General features: G+C 40.1%; 1 protein-coding gene across 2 annotated transcripts in view; it reads right to left on the minus strand.

The window, feature by feature from the left end:
• sgcz (sarcoglycan zeta) overlaps window positions 1–18,276 on the minus strand; it is a gene marked incomplete at both ends in the record, with an annotated part of 356,107 nt that overhangs the window by 53,475 nt on the left and 284,356 nt on the right. The window contains one exon of one of the 2 annotated variants that reach the window (XM_080464783.1): window positions 1,475–1,597. The exons of the other annotated variant lie outside the window; for it this stretch is intronic. Coding sequence (XP_080320909.1) covers window positions 1,475–1,597 — 123 coding nt within the window. The remainder of the gene's footprint in view (window positions 1–1,474; window positions 1,598–18,276) is intronic. 2 annotated transcript variants of the gene reach the window in all.

Here is an 18,276-nt window from a genome sequence, read left to right on the forward strand (position 1 = left end):
TTATAAAATATAATTAAATAAAACAGAAACATTTAACAACTGGTTTATAATGAAACAAAAGTGCTGAGCCTGTAATGTAATAAAAAAAAAGGAATATATAACCCAAAATGTAATAACTGGTCAATGATGTAAAAACATTTAACACGAATTTTAATGTGCTCATATTTTGTACTGATGATTGGAGAAATAGATTACAGATTATAGAGAATAGAAGACTATAAATGACTTGGGCAACAACAGCAATCTTACATAAATACCATAAACTGTATTAAGATATATGTAAAAAACAAATAGTCAAAGCTTTTAGAACTCATTCTAGTTCAAGTTCAAATCATAAATCATTCACTCACTTTATGATGTAATAAACGTATTACAACTTTAGGGGAAAAATATTTTCCCTGTCCCACAATGTAATATTGGAAAGTTTTGAAGTTTTGGGCTCATTGTCTTGTTATATTAATGACTAGTTATTACATTTCGGGGTTTATTTCATGATATTTTATAACAATTTGGGTGGTTGTTACATTTTGGGTGACTTTTGTTGACGCCAGTCCAGAAGAGACGGTGTGCAGTCAGAGTGACGTCCCTACAAGTAAAGAAACTCCGGTGCACACAAACGGACCACCTCTCAGTACCTCTTGATTTTTTTCAACGCTTCTCAATGAGACCTAAAGAAAGGCCTATGATCATCCAAGAACACCATTTTTTCTCAGTCTCACTTTAAAGTTTGTTCATTTTTACTCAAAGTACTTTATCCGCCTTGTTCCATAAATATACCAACCTGGATTTTCTCAGACCATTCAACCATCTGTCTCTTCCTCTTCTTCCTTGCTGATCTGCCTTACTGTATCTCACTCTCACTCTCACTCGTTCTGGCTTCTTTCTCTCTTCAAGACAAAAAAAAGAAAAAGAAAAAACCAGCTCTGCTTGCCGACCCCTATCCTGTTTGGCTGCACTCATCAAGAGCACTCTGTTTAACAGCTTACAGTGAGTGTCTGTGCAGCGTGTGCATGCGAATGTGTGTGTATGTGTCCTCAAGTAACCTTCACCATAAATTGGTCTGAGCCGACAGATTGTCCGGCCCCGTATCAGCACCTTCATGAATCAGTTCCTCATGGATGCGGAAAACTATTGCTCGATCCTGTCAAAGCGGTGACTTATGTCGATCCGTGTTTCACGCGCATAGTTCTGGAATGATTTACATGGGTTTATAGTTTTACCACGGTGCGCCGTCTCGCTGATGCATCAGGTCCTGCTAGTTCAATTGCAATTCTGACAGTAACAAGTCACAGCAGCGTTCCCGTCATAACGACGTGTCAAACGTGATTCAGGCTGGGGGAGTTGTGTTCAAGGTGTTTTAAAAAAAAGTTGAATGAATAATAACAACTGGCAATACCCTCTCATACCTCCCCGTCCTACATTACCATTCATGGCGGTCATTTTGTTTGAAGTAGGCAAAGTACACATCCCCTACCTGTGACTCTGAGTTTCTCAGTACCAATGCTGATCTCTTCTTCATCTGCGGAGAACAGAACTCTCTCTCCGTCGGCGCTCCTCACCTCAAACCTCTGACACTGAGCCTCCACCATCTCGGAACCTGGAACACAGAGAAAGAGAAAGACGGTCTCAGGTTAAAATTTATGGCACGTCAACATTTACAGCCCATAAAGCTTACTATCTGCTTGATGTGTTTAATCCAAGGCCCCTCACAGAACCTTTAACGCCCAAAAGATTAGCTTGAACGACCACACTGGGAGGTGAACTTTGAACCAGAACATCTCGTAGTTTTGTGAAGTGCCATATCTCCAGAAGTGTTGGGAACTGCTTTCAAGAATGTAAATGGGTTTTTCTTTGTCTTTGACTTTATAACTCTGTAATGTCATACTTGTCAGTATATGTACTTTCTATCACACTATGACGTAAAGGCCACTCTTCTTTATCACTTTTTTCCCAACTCATGGTCACCAGGCACTGGAGCCCAAACAAGCTGACTAATAGAGAGTTCAGGGTATGTAATTAACTAGTAATCCTGACAGGGCTGACATACAGAGATACACAATCAAAAATCACATTTACACCCATGGGCAAGTTAAATGACCAATTAACCTCGAATGCCGGTTTTTAGACTGGAGTACCAGAGAAAACCTGAGTAGAACATGCAAACACACAGAAAGGCCCAGAGCCCAACCTGAATCTATTCCACAAATATTTTCATTATGAGATGAGAACACCAACCACCACACTCTCCCGTATGGTCCAGATAGAGCTACTTATCAGTGATGATGTTTTATTTCCTTGAAGAGACAATAGGTGTGGCACTGGAATTTTAAGTATTATTAACTATTGAGTAAATATTTCAGCATCTGGCAAAAGTAACACTGACTTTATTTAGGCACATTAGTGTGTAGGTACACATTGTGTATTGCCTAAATAACACTCGGAAACTATTTATTAACTTGCACAGGGGGAGTAAAGCATTACCGATTAAAGTCAGGCAGAACTTTCTTCCCTGTGGAAGTTCACACAGTCCTTTTCAGGATAGAAATTATTACTTGCACCTTAAAATATATTTCTCTTTATGGTTTTGCCTTTAGGATATGGATGTGCTTTGAAGAGAAATGTAGGGTGTGACAGAACTAATTTAGAGTACAGTGGACACAATGTTTGGGACTACGTGACACAGTTTCTACTTTTTAGAAAAAGTTTGTCTTGTGAGAAAAAAAAGAATAAGGAAGCTTCACTTTAGCTGGTGAGTTTTTGTTAAAACACAATTTCTTACGCACGCACGCACGCACACACACACACACACACACACACACACTCACACACACACACACACACACACACACACACACACACACACACACACACACACACACACACACACACACACACACACACACACACACACACACACACACACACACACACATATATATATATATTTCACTTTGATCCTTATATGGCAGGTATAAAACCAGGGCAGCAGAGACTCACAAGTCACTAAGTGAAGGAATGCTATTCTTTCTCCCTTACTTGTGACAAATATCTGGAAAATGTGTGATTTTAATACAAATACAAATATCAAACTCTACTAGTGGGGACTAATTGTCAGCAACTTACATGTGGTGTACCACACGGTTGAACATTTAGGTAGAATGTTTTCATTTATCTCTGAGCCACATCATCCAGCGATATGTCATTTGTCTTCATCGTTACACAGACGCCACACAGACATGCCTTCCTCTTGGAACTGGTGACCCGAGAAGCCGAGCTGCTGTTAAGGACCGTCTCAGAGGCATTAGTTGTTGAATAGCAGGAAATGTCCTTGATCTCAAAAAGTCCAAGTCCGAAATAATTCTGTTTGGTTTCCCCAGAGACATTAATCATCTCATTAATAGCAGCCTGTGTACTTGTCTTCTAATGTCTGGTCAACAGCCAATCCCTTAATGTCACCTTTATCAAACAATCCATCCATCCATCCATCCATCCATCCATCCATCCATCCATCCATCCATCCATCCATCCATCCATCCATCCATCCATCCATCCATCCATCCTCTCCCTCTTATCCATTTCCAGGTGGTGGGGGTGTCAGTATGAGTACCGTCACCCAGATCACATTGACCCATTAAGAACCTTCCTGCAGGTGGAGAGCCCACAGGAAGGTGGAGAGCCCACAGGAAGGTGGCGCCCGGCGTGGGACATGAACCCTCTACCTTGAGACTGAGAGTCTCATGCTCTACCAGCTGAGCTGGCTGGGGCGTTTATCAAACAATAAAAACCGCAAATACAAAATTTTAAAAAAGTTATCAAGTTATGTTTTTTCAAAAAACAAATCCTCACAATATTTTCTCAAGACCATTTTGAAGGGAAAAATAATACCTACAATTTCTTCTCTGGGTTTGGCTCCAGCTTCCCGTGACCCTGAACATCCTGTTCATGGTTTGGGTTAGCGGTTTAGAAGATGGATGGATGGACGGACGGACGGATGGATGGATGGATGGATGGATGGATGGTATATTTCTCTTTTGCCTCCCAATGACTAACCGTCTTTTCTCACTGGGTCTGACAGACCCGACATCACCTCACCCTATTTCGAGCTTCTCTCCATGGACTCCTTGGGTGTTTCAAGGATTGATTTAAGATTTTATCGATTGCCGTTAAAGCTCACTGGGGGTTTGCCCCACCTACATAGTGCAAATGCTGACCTCTTAGTGGTGCACAGCCTTAGATCATCTCCTGGGATCTTTTTGGTTTCTACAAAGCGAAGACTGAAGACTAAAGAGGATTTCGCTTGTTCTTTCAGTGAAAATAAGACGCAGAATCAGGGACTGATTTTGTAAAGACCAGCATGTATTTGATGTTGCTTTACCTTCATGTTTAGGGCAGGCCAATCAATCATCTAGAAAGAAAAATCGCAATGTGCTGGAGAGTTAATGGAACTACTTCCAGAGAAACACAAAATGAAAATAATTATTTTGGATTTGATGCAACAGACATCCACCAAAAACTGGTCATATTGCTTGGAAGATGTTTTGCTCCTTGTCCCGGTGTCTGGATTAGTCCATCTTGTCCATTAGACTGGCTAGGCCTATCACTACTGATGCACAGGTATTGACAAGTGTCCACGATGCAGGGTGTCGTTCCAATGATGACTGTGACAGGCCCTGACCTTTGACCCTCTGCTGCTCTCTGGGTGATAAACCACTGCAGCCCAATGCTCCTCACATGTGTAGTTAAAGTTATGATAGGACAGACAAAATGCTGATAGATAATTGCCTCAGAGTCAACAATCAAAGCATCTTATTATAAACTGATATGATAACCGATGTCGTCAGTGATTTGAAACAAGCAGCAGTGTTCAATATCAGCTATTCAGTGTTGACATTGTTCTTAATACCTGAAATGTCTACAAATAGAGCAACTAAATCCTCTCATGAGAGATTTAATTAAGATGTCCCCCCTGCTGCTTCTTGTTTAGAAATGTACCAGGTGCACCCAACAATGACAAGGCCCAAAGGTTGACCCAGAGGAGAAATGAAATCTCTGGGTTGATTTGGGAGCGGCTCGGGGGTTCTCTCAGATGAGCTGGAAGACGTTTGGTGGGGGAAAGTAATGTCTGGGTTTCTTTGCCAAACATACTGCGGCCACAACCCAATGTGTACTGGAAGGAAGACAGACGAGTAGACGGTGGTCAGAAATGCAGTTTGCAGGTCTTTTCATCCTCATTCCCTTAATTCTGTGGACTGTACAGCTATTCCACCTCCACTGAGCCTCCAAAGAACACTCTTTCTCCCCCTGTCTTCCTATCCTTTTTCTTCACTCTCTAGTCTCTCAGGCTATTACAGATGCCAATTAGAAACCCAAAGCGCCTTGTCAGTCATAATCAAACTTTATTAGCAGCCATCAATCTGGGATTAGGCTCTTTTCTTCTCATTGCTTTCCCTCACTGTTTTTATCCTGTCTAACTCTATCAACCTTAAGCCTCTCACTCCTCCAACGACTGTGAAAAAGCAATTGAGATTTGTGTTGTCAAAAGCTCACCCTAAAGCAAAAGGTGTGTGTGTGTGTGTGTGTGTGTGTGTGTGTGTGTGTGTGTGTGTGTGTGTGTGTGTGTGTGTGTGTGTGTGTGTGTGTGTGTGTGTGTGTGTGTGTGTGTGTGTGTGTGTGTGTGTGTGACGGAATCAGACAGAAAAAAACGAGCTTAAGTCTGAGGCTGAGAGATGAAGAGAACGTGAAGCTGGTTTAAATTGGAGATATGCTGCGCTGGTTGCTGTCAGGCATCGAGCTCCATCTCTCTGGCTGTTTAGCTCTCGTCCTATAATACAGCTTGTAGTGCAGATTCCCAACTCAGCCGTGGGTCAGCATATTTCTGAAGATTTGTGTTTTATTCACAGAGATGTCTCTTGTCTTCTCTGCGGGGGCATATGAAAGGATTGTGAAAGTGCTGGAAATCGGCAACTTTAGTGAGAACTTGGCAAAAAAAACTTCCTGAGAAAATAGAAGAGTGCCCATCTTTCTGGAATATCGTTAAGATAATATAATACAAATAGCTTATCAGACAAGAGAGGAAACAGGCTTGACAATTTATAATGTAATATCTGTTTGTCGATAGGAAATGACCGCTATTACCAAAAGCAATTCCAAAATAAGAGACTAAATGAAGGAGCCTTGATGGTGAACAGTGTTGTAGTGATTAGCAGTCTCACCTCACAGGAAGAACACCTTTCTGTGTGTGGGTTACATGTTCTACCTTCAAATGTTAGAAATGCTTTCCACTCATTGCCAGCTAGAATCAGCTCCGGGTCGCTGTGACCCTCAATGTGATGGACAGGCTATAGAAGATGGAAAGATAAAGTGATGGTTGATATGCACAACATGTTAAAGTAGAGGCGTTGTCCTATGTTGATATGCTTTTACATTGTCTGTGCATAAAGATTCCACTTGAGTCAAGACAGAGGTGGCAGTGAAGGGGTGAGGAGCGATGGACGAAAAACTGAGGGATAAGATGTGATGCCGGATTTCCGCCGAGCAGAGGAACCACAGAACTGCCTCAACCAAAGTGACGTCTAGTGAAACAACATCTGACAGAGCAGACAAGGGAATGGGTTTGGACAGCCGAGGGATCATAGGCTCGGAAAGCTTGTGGCAAAATCTGATGGGAATAAGTGAAAGACTAAATGCCCTCAGTCAGCTTAGTTAGAACCAAGAAGAAAACACGATATATAAATGATTAAGAGGTGAGAGTAACTTGGTTTTGAGCTTTTATTGAGCTGCATAATGAACGTATGAAGAGGATCTTCAAATATCTGGTCTTTAAGGTTAGTTCATCTTGTTCACGTAAAGAGTGATTACTTATGAAATATGCCTGGAGCCCATTAGACATAAAGAAAAGACAAAATCACATAGTATACACAAAACAATTTAAAACTCTACACGGTTATGACGGCACAAGGCCAAGTGGCCAGAAGTTACTCATTCCTCATAACCGTTGAGAGGAAGCGACAGAGGACAGACAGACAGACGGAGACGAAGGCCATCGCTGGCTGTCACGTCTCAGAGCAACCGAACTTCATCACAAATACAGCACTGCAAAGGAACAAAGCAAATTGAGATGCAGAAGGTTTTTGAAAGAAGTTTAGTGCTACTTGATGCGTCAGTCTGTAATTCTGTGAGAAAAAACTAGAGGAAGAAGAGTCACTTCAGTTGTTCTGTCTGATGAGAAGAATAACAGTGAATGACGGCAGCATCTCGGGATCCAGCCTCATCAAATGCACTTTCTTTAAAATGACATAACTAAAATGTATTTACCTCCCCAGCAGTTTGACTACTGTTGTAATGTATCTGTTTGTCTAATTATATGTTCTACAATACATTTAAACTCATTAAATGATTTGTTCATTCCACAAATGAACGAATGAACAGACATCTTGGCGTTGTGATGACTGAAGCTCATGGTCATACAAAATAACACCAACGGTTTGCATTGGGCAAATACTTTATGATACAACATGAGTACTATGTTCTTTTCCAGTATTCAGTATCTCATCTTTACTTCTTGGCTCTGCTGATCATCTGAGGCGGCACAGTGGTGGAGTGGTTAGCGTTCTCCTGTGAGAATATCCCAGTTCGAGTTCGGGCTTGGAGGCATGTCCAGGCGGAGTTTGCATGTCCTTCATGAGTTTTCTTCCGGAGTTCAAAAACATACATTTGAGATTTATTGGTGGTTCTACAAATCAGCCATTGATGTGAGTGCGTTGCTTTTTCCCTGTGATGGACCGGCAACCTGCAGAGTTAGTTTGGCGCAGCTGCAGTACAAAGCGGCTCGGAAGATGGAGAGGAAGCGCCAGGTAATTCTGTGGGAATGAGGTGTTTTTGGACTATTAATTTTATCCTGTAAATGTCTCTCCCGCTGATAACATTAATGTAATTCTGCTGTCACCAATAACAGCAGGATTCCTCGTTAGCCTGACGTATTAATTGATGCACTGATTTAAATAATCACTTCCTGACAGGATCTCTTCTATTGTCACAAGTGCTTCCCCCAGCAGGTTCCTCCAGCAGTAATAATGCTTTAAGAATACCTCACTAATGACGTAATGTGCGAGAGAGCGAAACTGGGAGGAGAAAAAAAACGAAAGAGTAAAAAAGTGAGAGGATCATTGCACCGATGTGGGTGTAAGTAAGTCCTGACTCAGACTGAAGACATAATAACATTTCCTGATAACACATGCTTCAGTTGACTTTTGCCTTTTCGTACCATCCTGCTGAAAGGGACAAAGTTTTGCCATGGCTGACACAAAACAAACTTTAATAAACACTGTAAATATAAACTATGGCCATTGTCACAGACCCTGCCAGGCCTTTTGGGGTCTGTCCACCTGAGGGTTTGCCTGCTCTGCCTCTCTCTTTCTCTCTTGGATGTGGGCCGAGTGTCAGATTTGCTGGATTGCCGGGAGACAAAAGGCCGGACGGGGGCGGCGGGTTGGGGCGCTGAGGGTTTCCTGGTCTTATCACTCTCCCTCACTGCTCCTCTGGCTATCATCTAACATGGTGCTTTTAATAGGAAACGTATTCATATTGATCTGAACTGAGTAAAGCCCATTGCTTGTTTTGTCCACAGACGTCCGAGTTGAACCTTTTCATGTTGTTGTGTTCTGCGAACAAATCAAACATTACCATACAAACATTAATGTTTACTTAAAGCTGCACAAATGTTCAAATTAAAAATGGGGGACATTCAATGATATGACTTTCCTTACCAAATCAGAATTTTGTGAGGACATTTTAAGGTATACATGCATTGAAATACTGGCCTGACTAGATGATCCCTACTTTCTATTTCTCTGATATTCAGCTGATACGTTTGTTGTTAAAAAGCATTTTCTTACTCAGAAGGTGTAACAATCTGTCAATCTTCCTTGTGCTATTTTCCAATAGGCTTTGTCTTCTTTGCATGTTAGGCTGAATGAGTTTATCACACAACACATGATCTTATGCTGCTTCCATTCTATTTAACCTTTCCTAAGGAAAAAGATATCAACATTCATATTTTAACTTGTTCCCACTCCTTGAAGAAAAAGGATTCCCAAAACTCTCAAAGCCTAAAATCCTCATCTATAAACAGTATTTAAGGTTTCTTTCATAATAGCTTTCAATTATTCTTTCTTCCTTTTATAACTGAAGTCCCAATTTGAGCAAAAGTGAAATGAATAATTTAACATTGCATAGAGTTGAGTTCTGACTTCCCCAATTTGTATTCTGCAATTAATAAATAGAGAACATTAAAGTTGTGCCCGTGTAACTTTTTTACAACTGAACATTAAAGCATCGAGGCCATAATAAAGTTATATGGGTTTGGTCTCCTGGAGTTTTCATTCAGGCCTTTAAATTAAGGCTCCTAGCAATGAAGGGACATGACGCAACAAGACGCTGTAAAAAGACGGGGGAAAGGTACAAAGACTGCTCCGGCTGCGCAGAGTAAACACTGCATGCATGGGTGATTTTTCCAAACAGGTCGAGATGAATTTATAATTAAAATCAGCTCCAGTGTGCATTGTCATTATGCCTCCCACCGCACTCAGCTATCTTCTTCTTACAGTCCTCTCCCATTCCTGAAGATGTGAGAACACAAGAGCTGGTTGGACCGTGTGTCACGTTCATGTCAATGTTGATGTGCTGAATCTGTTTGGGAGAGACGAGATAGTTTCCTCATACATCTTTGGCCATGCATGTGTGCAAATAAGGATCCTAAATTTCCCTGCAGCCAATAAACAGTTCAGAAATTAGGCTGCTTTTGTCCTTGGGCTATGTGGAGACACTCAGCCATACTTTGTCTTATTTAAATGACTCCATAGTTTTTCTTGGGTCAAAATTCTGGCAATATGCTAAATGCAGCATTAGGGCATTTAAGTAAAAGATGAAGTTATATAACTCAAACTTTATGTCCTTGTTCTGTTTAAATGTAAATTTTATGAATGTTTTAAAGATTTCTCTGGCCACTCTTGATGCTTGGCTGGGTTTGCTATTGGCTAAATCACTTTTCACCTTTTATGAATTGGACTGGAGCCTCGGGCCTCATGAGAGAGACACTCAGCAGCGACAAAGCTTTGACTAAAGGGTAGAGGGACTCCAGGCCCCCCTTTAGGATGAGCATCAGGAAAAAAAAATGCTTTCTACAACTGCAAACATAATAGCCGGCCCAGAAGGATTTGTTCAGTGATATGAAGAGCAGGGCAAGAGCATCTTTATTACTTTAGCTTTTACCTCTGCAAAGAAATGTGTGCCTGGGACATTCTCCAAAGTGGATGTGATATTAAATCGTGCACTGATCTATTCTGTAGGGTATTCATAAGTACCACTGTCACAAATGGCAGTAGTATTTATTATATTTATGAATCTAGCATTTGGAAAATAATTAAAAAGAATATAATTAATGTCCTACTACAAACAGCCTATTTATTAGTGATTAAACAAGCTAAGGAAGGATGTCAAATTGAATAAAAGTTTGGTAATCAGCAAATGAATAAAAAGCACTTTAAAAAGTAGGAAATGAAGACTATAAGTACAAGTACTTTGAATTGAGCCAAAGTGCAACACTTCATTAAAAGTACTTCTGGTGAGTACGGGTGCATGATTGCAAGCAGCAAGGTACAATTAACTAATCTGCTGCTGAGGCTTTAAGGCTCCATTTTGTTCCACTTTGTTTCTTCAAGATGCATCGACAGTCACAATCTAAATACTTATTTTGTTCCAAAAGTCTTGCGTATTAGACTCCTAGACGCCTCTACTTGCATTGAGCTCATGTTTCCACTTCAACAACGAGCTGCCACTGTGCGACAGCAAGAAATAAAATTTGTCGTAGAGATCAATATTCCAAAGTCCAAAAAGATTTCCTGTCAACAAATTCACCAAAGTAGGCACAGACCTTGGAACACGTCTGTTTCTCTTTCAGGATGAGGATGAGGATGAGGAGTGCTTTAGAAATTTATATCAACTGAAAACTGGCCACAAAGTCACTGTTAAGATTATTTTGGCAATACGCCTCCTATTGGCTATGCTCCAGTGATCATCACTTCCCACTTACACACACAAACACACTTGTCAAATTAACTATCCTTCCTGGTGACATGACCACAAGCAAGGTTACTTTTCTTTTTTTAATTCAGAAATGCAAATTCCTGCAGTGAATTTGCAAAAAACTGAATGTGTATTAACCAACAAACAAACAGCAGTGAAGCAGAGCCAGTTAAAACACCACAGCAGCTTATAACAGAGGACAGAAGCTCAGAGGGAGGCGGGACTAAAGACTAATTCAAAACGTGGTGTGTGAAGAGTAAAAAACACAAAGCAAAAGAAAAGAAATAAACATGTTTGCTATTCTATTTCTCAAGTGGAGCTTAAGTGTTTAAACGAGGTAAATTATTCTTGGGTGTCAGGTGAATAATTTAGCCTTTTACAGAATTTTACTCACTAAATGTCCTGATTAGTAATTCAAACATGGCACAGCTTATCAGTGGATTAAGATGAGCATTCTGTTGAGTGAGTCAGGCGGATATGCTTGTCAGTTCCTCTCCTGTCTGGAATGTCAAGTTTAATGAATATGCAAAAGCCCAGTGGAACCTTTTGTAAGTTCTGCAAGGGGAAATGTTCCTGAGGGGGATTTGTACAAACCACTTCAAGTGACACATGTGGAAAAACATTTAATCAAATGCAGAGCAAAATGTTTCTCTGTCATCTTGTACAAAATAATACATAATTTAGGAGAAGACTGGCCATCGGGAGCACCAAAGTCATTTTAGAATCAATGTCGCCGTTTGTCTGCGGCAATAACATCGCAGGATTAACACACTGAAATATGCACAGTCAAAACTGTGGAACTTTGCATTCCAGTGAAAATTAAAATAATCTTACACTGATTGTGTCAACAAAAATGCCCATTTACCCTCCGAGTCTGAGGCATTGAAGACCTTTGGCTACGAATGGGAATGCAAAGAACCCAAAAGCAGGACAAAGATTCCAGGGAACAGACGGAGAAAAACTTCAATGAGCTGGAATTTCTGAGTTCTGGTTAAAAGTTTGGCCTGATTTAGGAAACTGTTCATAGTTCATAGTTTTGTATTCAGATTGATTTAAATTAGTTCTTTTAGAAGTGCTAAAGAGAAATGATTTTACTGCTTATTATTAGTTAGATTTTTCAAACTTTCAGCAACATTAATCAATTAGTATAAAAATAAGTTACGTAGGGACAACTGGCTTTAATTAGCGGATCCATTCCAAATGTGACGTGAGTCACTGAAATCCACTGGCCGTCTGTCCTAGTGTCCTGTGTTCAACCTTCCACTCACCAGCAGAGCGGCTCCTTTCAGTTAGCTTAGCACTTAGCATCATCCTGTGGGGAGGCAGTCATCTGTCAGAAAGGCCGGCAGGTACACTGCCACCGACTGGTGTTTTCACATGCCAGACCCACACTTAGCAGCCATCTTTTTAGGTTGACGTTACAATTTATAGATTTTTTTCCCATGAATTGAGACGTATTCCAGGATTAGCCGGAAATGAATTGGACGAACAAACATCAGACATCCATTAAAAGCCATTCCTCTTTATGTACATAGAACAAAGCAGCGACTTTGCTCAAACATGAGACTTTCGCATGCTCATCATTTTCCTCTTAACTGAAGACAACAAACACGGCTTTGATTCTTCAAAGTCAATAAAGAAGAGAGGCATTAAAAACAAAGGGCCCGTGGTTAATGAGAGAAGGTTACGTATTCTGTATTGACTTGCAAAATCTTTTAGTCACAGTTCACAGGAGAGAGTTGATGAAAGCTACCTTAGACACACAAACTGAAATGAAGTTACAGAATACGTACACTTTGATTACCGCCAGTTATTGATCTTTTCTTTTTTCCACTTAATTGACAAGAGCACAATATAGTGACAGACAAGAAATGTGCAGAGAGAAAGTGATGGGGCTTGAATTATAATAACGAGAGGCGTCAGCACTCGGCCATCAGGGCGTCACATCCTTTGATTAGTATAACTCTATAAGTGGCAGGGGACAGTATTTACCCCTCTGTGCATTGGCCAGTGTTTACAGAACTGTTAATACATTAATCTTGATCTTGTACCACTGGAGTATTTTGTTGCAAGACAATCTCTCCCAAAAGCTGGTGTTTGTCAAGCTTCTCTCTGGGACTCATTTTACACCCCAGCAATCACTTGATGAGCCGTACTGCCATTCCTCCAGATTGTTTCTCCTGGCATCTTCTGTCACCTCATTTGTATCTAAATGAAAGTTACTATTCTTCCGCTGTGTAGTCTATCGCTTTATCTCGTTCACATATTCAAAATTCCAAATGCAAGAATATTTTCATTCCCATATAAAGACGCTGACCTTGCTTTGTTGACTGAGCTTTCTCTTGATAATAAATGTGTTGAAAAATAGATTGAAAAACCAACAAAAAACAACATAATTTGCTGGATTCATTTGTGAAACACTTTGCACTCTGCTCATGATTTGGATGTGTTATCACTAAATGTTATACGCATGCAAGCAAATTAAGCAGCACAACTCATCCCTGAAATAAATCTGCCTTTAATGAAGCTGATAATCTTTGTATTGTCGTCCCTGAAGCTCGTGAATTCAGTCTTTATTTTGTAGCTTTTTTGTTTTGTTTTCACACTATTTTATCATTATTCTTTCTTTTCTGTGAGAGGAAAATATCCTTCAGAAGACTAAACTCACTGTTGCTCTCAAAATGTTCATAGACCTCCATTGAGCTGTGTGTGTGTGTGTGTGTGTGTGTGTGTGTGTGTGTGTGTGTGTGTGTGTGAACCCCACACTGTAGAAATCTAGTCTAAACATCGAAACACGAGAGGAACGAGGTGATTTGAATGAATAAACTCAAAAACCCACAAACACAGAACCTGTCCATCAACAGATTAAAGAAAAGGGTTTATCACACCTTTTATAAACTTCTGCTCAACGTTCATACCAGAGGTGTCAAACACACATTAGTTCAGGGGCCACATCCATTTCATTCTGGGAGGGCGGCACCACTAAAATACTGCCAGATTGAAACTTTAAACGGTTTTCTTTCCGGTGGCGCAATGTATATATGATAAAAATCTTTATATCTTCAGAAAGCCAAACAATTACTTATGGAAATGACGTCAATGTAAACTTGCTCGCTCAAAGAAAGAAGCACATGACATTGTTGGAAGGAGAGAAGAAGGCGATAGAGAGAGTAACTGCATTGTTTTGGCTCTTGGAGAGTAAACAGCCTGCAACATGACCATGATGCAACAGCAGGAAACAGGAAGGTCACCACATCGTTTGAAGTGCTTCTTGCAGTCAATGAGAGACGGCCCCAGAACGGCTCCCCAGAACTCCTTCATCCTGTTCAAGGTGTTTTTCAAGACGTCGTAAAACAAACAGACGATGACGAACGAGGAAAGAGATGTGCAAAGGGAGGGGGGGCTGCCAGCGAGAATTAGAAGAAACTGCAGTGCAAAGCACTTTTTAATTCAACTTTTAAATTTGCCACAGGTGGGAGGGTGAGATTCATACACTGAGGGACACAAATTATTTATTTAGAGTTGATTACAGTCATTAATATAGTGAGGGAGGAGAGAAAGAGACAGAAAGGGAGATAAATGAGTGCCATTTATTATCTACATTAATCAAGGTGATCTCTGGTGTCAGGACTGTGGGATGAAGGGAAGATAAAATTGCAGAAGTGCTGATGAAAAGACATGCAAAGGTTGTGCCACACAGCTGCACGCATCCTCACTGAAGCTCCAGCCATAAACAAAAGCCCTTCCTGTTGGCCTTGATGCAATTTGTGATATTATTTGCTGAGAGGCGAACGCCAAGTAAAAAGAGAAGACGTTTTTCAGTAAACAAAACTTCATTTATCTTTTTCAACCTGCAGCAGGAGATCAAATGAAGATTGTTGTTGAAGACACAACTTAATATACTGGCTCAAATCAGGTTGCCGTTGCTCTGTTCTGTAAATATTCTTCTTTCACCTCCACATTTTTGTCTCACATTTTCTCTTTCTTGAGAAAGAAAACTTTTTCTTTTTTGTAAACCACATTTATAGTAGCTGGATAGATAGAATAATCTCAAGCAAACGGATTGTGCTTTGGATTGAGACGTTAAAACAAAACGAGACACTATGGAGTGTCGGTGACGTTATCGAACATATCGGAGTGTTTCTGCAAATAAACTTGAATTTGGCCATTACACAATGAAGCAATATTGAAGATAATCAATCTCAAAGTTGAAACTGTGGAAATCTGAGGAGACACTTCTCGTCACATTAAAAGCAACATTTTCTCTTAAGGCCAATTTGTACCAGTTTGTTTTTTCTTTTTCCAGATTTCTTTTTTTTTCCAATACGCTAAAGCTGTGGCGATCCTCAACAAAGCTAAAATCCTTTAGCATTTTTTTAATTAAGCAATTACTCCGTTTGTACTTTGTGTGTCGTGTCGAGGCGTCGCCCACCTTTCGATGCACCTCAGCAGATAAGGCTCAACGTGTCCTGGTTTTCTGAAACACGTCACTCTAGTGACACAGACTCACAACTGGAAAAAGCAGACATAATAAGATCATTTGATTTTTGAACAAGTGAGTCACTCAATAAATATCCAAGAAAGATCCAACCATTAATGGAAGTTTCTTTGTTTTAAGAGCCACTGCACCAACGACCAAGCATAATATAGAACTATTTAACTAGATATATATTTTTATCCCCACTCCTCTTACATAGCATCAGGTAAAAAATATTAACATTTATGTTGCTCCACATTGATCGGGATAGTTGCAATAAAAAAATGAAATAAAAAAAACCTACTAGAGAGAAGAGTGTGCATATTCATTGTGCACCTATCAGGGGGTTAAATACTTCTTTTTAATGGCTGAATAAACGACCTCTGGAAAACTCATTTGACCAGTCAGCTTTGAAGGTCAAAAGGTTTCTAAAGTGTTCTGATATTAGAGAGAAACCCCCCAAATAATGATTAATTACCACCGGCTGAAGTGGTCAAGAAGGTTGTAGGGTATTTATTTTGATGGCGCTAAACTGCTGTAAACCACAACTTTTTTTAATGATTGTACTTTAATCAAGGGTATCACAAGAAAAAGAACTTTGCTCTGCTACCTGGTGTTTTTATTTCATTGAGATAAAAGGTAAAAAATGAACAGACGGACGAATGAACCCTGAACTGACCAGTCTGCCGGGCCGATTGATCAACATTATGACAACACAAAACCTATATGAGGTCAGTTGGTCGCTGTAAACTGCCTTCTGAATGTGAGAGTGTTTAGTTATCATGATCAAATGTGATAAAAGATGAAGAGATAAGATATGAGACAGCCTCATGGAGACAACCTCTGTCAATCTCAAGCATCATCTGCATCATAAGCTGGGTTAGTCACACCGAAGACAAGTGCTCATACTTTAGTAGGAGTTCATTTTACATGCATCAACAATCTTACTTTCTTTGTTGAAAAAGTTGAAGAAGTCACAGCTCGGGCTATATCAGATCTTTATAGCTTTTCGGTGACTTACATGCTTCTGTGAACAGAATTATGCTAATATCCCCGAGTCGTGGCGAAATACAAGCTGCAGGAGATAATAATCTTGCTTTTTAAAAAAATGACTCGGTAAGCCTGAACTGAGAGGTTTTATTAACTGACCTTTCCATTTGCAGGCCTGATGCCAGCGTTTAGGCCAGGCAGTGCCCTCAGACAATGGTCTCTGCAGACCGTATGTCTGCGCTGCCACACAACATGCTCATTCCTTGCACTGTTCTACTCCTCTGCGACTTGCCAAGGCAAAGATTTATGAACGCTAATGTGATGACAGAACAAGCCGCGGCCCTGAAATGTGACGTGGCAATAATGCCGAAGGCCGTGCGATGAGCTTTCAGAAGTGAATGCAGGTCCAGACGCCAGCTTGGCCATTTGTTCCTTTAATCTAACGTACACACAGTAATAAATGTTTGGTTTAGAAACTTGCCAAAAGGAAAATACCGAGTCATCGTTTCAACCTTGTGGCAGATTTTTCATTCATAGTTCATTTTGTATTATTCATGGGTTGTTTATTTTTTTGACAGTGACAAAAAAATATTCCACATTATTAATACCGATTGGCTGTCAGCTTCTTCTTAGATAATCAAGATAGAGCTCAGCTCGGTACATTCAAGTACAGACTGCTTCTTTTGGTCAAAAGAAAATATGTTTGTCTTGAAAATATCATCGGAAAAAAGCAGCTTTGCTCCTGACATGCATGTTTAACAAATGCAATGATGTTTAATAAAAAATAGTACAGTATATTGTTGTTCAAGAAAAAATGAAAAAAAAAAAAGAAGAAATCTTTCTGCTGACCTTGCATTTTGTGCATTCCAAGCTCATAAACACACATTTCCATTTTTGCCTGCAGGCAACAGTTTGTATTTGACTTATGTCAACAAGCAGCATTTCGTTGACATTTCAAAGTCCTATTATTAACACAAGAAAAAAAAAGTGAAGCAAAGAAAAGCAGATGTTTATTGTTCATGGTTTAATGACTCCCTCCGAAGCACGAGCAGCATAATAATAAGCAGCTTTTACAATGTTGTGTTCAAGGTGTATTTATGGCAAAAAGAAAGAAAAACACCATTCTGCAGTCCACATAATGTGAAGCAGAAATAACACAGTGGAGTACGACATACCTTACATTACAATGGTTTTCTTTATGAAAACACACAAACTATTGGATGAAAAAAATTGTAAAACTGTGAATCAGAGAAATACATTTTGTCCAAATAAATCATAGTATATTACCATCTGTAGACGCTGAGATTGAGGCAACTTATCTTTGGAGCTCTGTTTGTGATGGATGCTTGAAAAACAGCTGAATGTGCTATGATTACCAAGATGCTGTATTAAATCTGCATGTCTGTCCCTTATTAGAGTAAAAATCATTACCAGCGACTCAAGACATCCTTTATTGAATATGCTTGCGGTGCCAGAGGCGAGGAGCGCTCTCTCATGCCTACAGTACTATATATCTGTCATTTTATTATTGTGTCCAACCACCGGCGAACAGTAAGAAGCCCATAGCTCACTGGTGCAGAAGGATGACTTTATATGGTGCATTAAGTTTGTTCCTTAGGGCAATACATGCCAACACACATGAGCCAAGTGAACAGAACAATATTTGCTATATTGCATTCAAAACTGTACGCAGACAATTAGCCTCTGTGCAATTAAAGCGCAATCAA

This window comes from Lipophrys pholis (assembly GCF_963383615.2).
Source record: "Lipophrys pholis genome assembly, chromosome: 5".
In the NCBI taxonomy this organism is placed as follows: domain Eukaryota; kingdom Metazoa; phylum Chordata; class Actinopteri; order Blenniiformes; family Blenniidae; genus Lipophrys; species Lipophrys pholis.